Raw genomic sequence first — 5,626 nt, 5'->3', positions numbered from 1 at the left:
TTCATAAATCTCTGATATTTTTCTATTTTTATGTAATGATGTGTATATATCTTTAGCTAATTAATCAGAAAAGTTAGTCAAATTAAAAGTGGTAGCACATCTTCTCTTAACAGAAAACCAGCACATATATATATATATCTCAACAATGTGTCAAGTCTTTTACTAATTTTGTGATCAAAATCACACTTAATGCTTTCTGCATGGCTAGAAAATAGAAATGATGCTGAAATACCAAACATTATTTTACTTTAAGTGGAAGTCAAAGCTTGATTATCCCTCAACAATAATTACAACAAACTCATAGGTAAAAGACCATTCCCATGAAATATTCATAGTTATTAGTTAACTAAAACGTGGAGTAATTAATGTAACATGAGGACTTATATTTAATCAAATAAAAACAAGCAATATAAATTTCATTATTCAATATTCACCACAAGTATAAATAGGGTTATCTTCTTTCCTTTTTGGTGCTCTATGTTAGTTGACCTATTTTCGTCATTTGATTATCAGCATTATCCATCTAAAATTATAAATATGTTATATGAGGTTATAATTGTAAATTTAGAAGTTATTGGTCATCCATCAATCTTACTTGTGGTACCCAAGTGACAATTTGTGTTGGAGGGGGACCAAATAGCCACTAATTAACTATTACTTTCGGACAGCGACAATTATTTTTTATAGGCACTTTTCACACTTCATATTTATATATATTCAAAAGAAAAAAGAAAGGAGTATACACATGAACTTTATCAATGGGTCCCATTAATTAATTTTCTTGAGTGTATTATTAAAAGTCTATTATTCAAGAATATTTTTTTTCTTGGCAATAATGACCTTATTGGCAGAGAAGAAATTATTGTCAATGTAGGAGATATCACATTATATTACAATGATAGAAAGTAGTAGCAAGTTTCACACCCGAGTTTATCGTAGTAGAATTGCCCTTTGTTATTGTCATGTTCTATATATACTTGAGTTGCTTTCACCTTGTTAGCCGCAAGAAAACAATTATATATATAGTACAAAGTTAATTGAGTACGAAATAATATGAATGGTTTTGTTGTACATTGTACACCAGGGAAATGATGGCCATACGTGGGAAGATTGATAAAAGAAAATCATTGTTATGGTCTAGAACTACTTACAGTATTAAAAGGGAATTAAGAAGAGAAGTCATCAGTCACCTGTTACTTCGGAGCTGAATGAGAGGTGAGTGTCTACAAAGATTCTAACGATTAAGTCAGTTTGAGATTCAAGAGATATAAAAATTAGATTTAAAAAAGATACCTTGAGATGCTTTCAGTGTTTATAATCTTTGATGACCGAAAAGATCTAAAAAAATCTCTATTTGATTCTTTTTGTGGGATACATTTTCTTATTTAGGCATGTACATCTCTAAATGGACTTTATATGCGCAACCCGGTCTAATTTGGGATTTGGATCCTAACAATCATAAAATGATCGATTCTGCTAGGTAGACAATAAAAAATTTGAACAATCTAAATAATAGATTATAAATTTGGTCTATTAAAATAAAAAAAATACTCTACTCGAATTACCTAACCAAAAAATCTCATTCAATAATTCAAAAATTTTAACCATTCATTATACCCTAATTTATCAAAACACCAACTTTATTTTCTCCCAAACTCTCTGTTGTCATCGCCGTCACTTGGTCTCCAACCAGCCCCCATCATCGCCGTTAGGATCCTTCTCACCGTTGTTGGTTCGTCAACAAGGATCCTCATTGGCGTTGCTCTCCTCCAGACTGGAAACAAACGGAGTCGCTCACTCTTAGTGAAAATAACTATTCACTTAAGGATAAAAATAATCATCTGCATATCTAGTGAATTGAACATCTAGCATATTTTAATTGTATATAACTAAACCAAATCCAATCAAATAACCATCTACATAAAAAATAAAAGAAACCATTCGCATACCTACTAAAATGACCATCCTGAACTAGTCATAATTGAATACCAAAACTTGCACTTAAGGAGGCGACGAACGAAGGGACAGAACTCATCGGAGCCCCTGACAGCTAGGGAGAGTGGTACTGTCGTAGAGTTCCTGAATTTCAGGATCAACCTGAGGAGAAAGAAAGCCGATGAGGAGGTTGAGCATGTAGATTCCGAGATCGTAGGATACGATATAGAACCTTAGATCAAGTATACGCGCAGAACGTAGATACAAGCGATGATCAAGGAACCAATCCAGCGGCGGAACATGTGCAGCATGGTCTTGTCGAGAAAATGTTGGTACTGCCGTGACACCATAAATTTCCATCGCAATATGACGTCATTCAGTGAGAAATAGTTGGCGGAGGTGGAAGAGATCGACACCGGTGAGTGGTGCAAAACGGCATTACTACCGGGGTTAGAAGAGGATCTGCTGCGACGGTGAGAGAACGGTGGTGTCAAGACCTTTGTGGCGACATCGATGATGATTGTGAAAAAAATGGACGCCGTTGGGGATGAGATGAAAAACGTATAACATGTGAATCTGTAAACGTACATAATAGTTTAAGTGTTAATTCTAATATTTTCAAATTTTAAAATATGATAATAATTATTTAATTAATTAAAAATCTGATTTTTAATTTTAAATTTACCTTCTTTTTTAAATCATTGTTCACTATATACATTATTCCCCTCTACTTTTTATAAAACGATAAACGAAACATCTTCTATAAAATAAATTAAAATGTTTAGTGGTTATGTTATATTGCCAACTTTATATCCATAATTTAAAGTCACATATAAAGATATAGCTTCTTTTCTTTCCCTTTTTTTTTTAATTATTCTTTTATGGACTTCTGTCCTGAGATGTGTGCTAAAAAGAAAATCCAGCCCAACGTGAGAACTGGGCCTAGATCCAAAAACATGAGCATAGGGGTAAAGACGTAAAATCAACTACCATCGTCTTCCCCGTAGGGTTTATGGCCGAAATCCAGAGATTCTAAATCACCTGAAATTCTTCCAACAACTTTGTGCATTTTAGGTTTAAATTCAGCTTCATTAAATCAAAATTAAAAATAGAAAAAGAAATTCAACTTCACGATTCGGTTAGAGTTATGTTCTTCGATTAACCTTTCAATTATCCTACACCAGAAAGAAGAAAGAATGAGGTGTTCGCGATTCCTACACGTATCACAACAAATCCGAAGAATCCTAATACAGAACCCTAAATCCAACCACCAATCGCAGCTCCAATCTCGTCCTGCGATCTTCGCTCGCAATTTCAGCACCGATTCTTCTTCCCAGGATTCGAACCCAGTCGTGAAATCCGAGAAGGCTTCGTTGATCGTCGACGAGCTCACAGCGCTGACGCTAATGGAAGTGGTGGACCTGGTGGAGATTATGCAGAAGAAAAAGGGAATTAACGAGTTACCGTTAATGATGCTGATGACCCCGGGAATGGAGCTCGGGGGATTGAAGGGTGCTCTGAGAAAACGTGCGGCAAAGGGAGGTGGTGGTGCTGGCGCTGGTGCTGCCGGAGAGGAAGCAAAGAAGGAAGAGAAGACGGTGTTTGACGTGAAGCTGGATGCTTTCGACGCCGCGGCGAAGATCAAGGTGATAAAGGAGGTGAGAACTTTCACGAGCTTGGGATTGAAGGAGGCGAAGGACTTGGTGGAGAAGGTGCCAACGGTCTTGAAGAAGGGTTTGACAAAAGAGGAGGCTGAGGCTATCATAGCCAAGCTCAAGGAGGTTGGAGCAAAAGCTTCAATGGAATGAAGGTATGAAATAATGTTAATTTGTTATGCTTTGTTTTGTGTATTGCTAAGAATAGTGGATTCAACAGGGAATTAGAACGGCTTTAGGCTTTGTTACAATTCAAAGTTTTAGATTTAGATACCAATGCCATATCATATCTGGAGAAGGTCTTTGATTTCGCAAGCTTCTGCAAACTATTTGCACCAATGCTTGTTAGCCCCTAGTCTAGTATCTCTGTTTTGGTACTTGGAGCTTGAAGTAAGGGGGTCTTTTCTAAGTTCTATCTGTTGGAGCCATCTGTTGACCGAATTTCGCGACACTTAATAGAGACATAAAATAGTTTGAAAACGTGATGCAAAGAGGCATGCTCACTTTAGTATTGGCTGAGGTTCGAACTTCTTTGATGTGATTAATATTGCAACTGGTCACTGGTAGAGTTGTAGGAGAGGAAAAGGAAAGAAATTTTGGTGGGAAGAAGTTTCCTTAGACTGAAGTATAAAGCTCGAGTTTGGGAGGATAAATATGTCGTTCATTTTGGCAAATCCTGTAGTTGGAGGAACCCGAACCTTTTTTTCCTTTAATTTTATCTTCAACTTTTTCATGCAAATTGTTAACTGGAACTTGAATGCTAGTATTTGTTAGCAGTCAATTCTATATGAAGAGTGTGGTAGCATAAACTAAGATGTAAGTTAGATCAATGTTTAACAAATAAAGGAGACATTTGTTTGCCGTGAGGTAACATGAACTTCTCAGGCCTATATCTGTGCCTGTATGTATGGATGAAGTTCGATCCTGTCAATGGGGAATTCAGCTCTACGGTGTACATTTCATCGGAATATCATCATTTAGGCTTATGTCGATCATCTCAATCTAACCACTATTTTCATATTTGAACTTGCATAGGGAACAGATAGAACGAAGAACAAAAATGGGAGTGGAACCATTTTGTTATGATCAGGTGTAGCAGCTATTGCATCGCACCGATTTCCCATCAGCAGGTGACGAAAGTATCTTAAGATCTTTCCATGATGCATAGCAGTCCATGATGCATAGTAGTTATACTTTTCTGTATTGTAGAACTTTGCTGAGCACATTATGCTCCTTGCTCGCTTACCTTTTTCATTGTTATTCTCTCATGTACCAGGCTTGGAAGCCTTGAACTTTCTTGATAATTTCTTAACCATTGATATAGAATTGGATTCTGATGGCAGAATATTTTTTGAGCTGACAATATGTTCTACTTGCTGGTAGACTTTCGGAAACCAATAGGTTGTCCATGTTCATTGCTATCATATCAGTGCAACCATTTGTATGCTATTAGTTTACTAGAATCTTGTAAAATATGTAGTATTGATTTTTTTTTTCTTACATTCATGATATATCCCTAACACTTGTCAGGGTCAGAAGATAAGCTCTTGAAGGAAACTTCTAACCTTTTATATGGATTAATATGTTGATTCTGCATCTCATATTTGTTTAATCTCGTTCTTTTCATTATGTTCTTAGATAGGTCGGTCTTTTAGTCCTCTAGAACAGAATAAAAGTCTTACAGAAAATGGGATGTGCTGTAAGAAAGTTCTTAGACTGAAGAAATTGTATTTTTTGCTGGAAATCATATCTCGCTAATGGAATATGGATTAGAATTGCAACTCAGAGAGTCAAGAGGAAGTTGAACCTTAACAACTGATAAAAGGACTAGCTTGATTATACAACGTCAAATTTGAAAAATTAAGTCACGAATAAAATTTGAGAGAACACTAGTTTAGTGTTCTCCTATTTTCAGTTTATCATACGTTATTGATTACATCGAAACACTTCTGCATCTTTTTCTCAAGTTACGGTCTAGTATCTAAATTTTATTCATTTACCGGAATTTCTTGTGAGGTCTTCTAAAAGTTATTTTT

General features: G+C 35.7%; 1 protein-coding gene across 1 annotated transcript; it reads left to right on the top strand.

The window, feature by feature from the left end:
- On the top strand, positions 2,933-5,159 carry LOC107634932 (50S ribosomal protein L7/L12). The gene is made up of 2 exons (XM_016338265.2): positions 2,933-3,745; positions 4,626-5,159. The coding sequence occupies exon 1, from the start codon at positions 3,132-3,134 to the stop codon at positions 3,741-3,743; it is 612 nt and encodes a 203-aa protein (XP_016193751.1). The 5' UTR covers positions 2,933-3,131; the 3' UTR covers positions 3,744-3,745; positions 4,626-5,159.

This window comes from Arachis ipaensis, chromosome B01, assembly GCF_000816755.2.
Source record: "Arachis ipaensis cultivar K30076 chromosome B01, Araip1.1, whole genome shotgun sequence".
Classification (NCBI taxonomy): domain Eukaryota; kingdom Viridiplantae; phylum Streptophyta; class Magnoliopsida; order Fabales; family Fabaceae; genus Arachis; species Arachis ipaensis.
This window is presented reverse-complemented; position numbering and strand designations above follow the sequence as displayed.

What these genes read in the sequence shown, in the direction of transcription:
- LOC107634932 (XM_016338265.2), top strand. Translation starts at nt 3,132, where the DNA reads ATGAGGTGTTCGCGATTCCTACACGTATCACAACAAATCCGAAGAATC.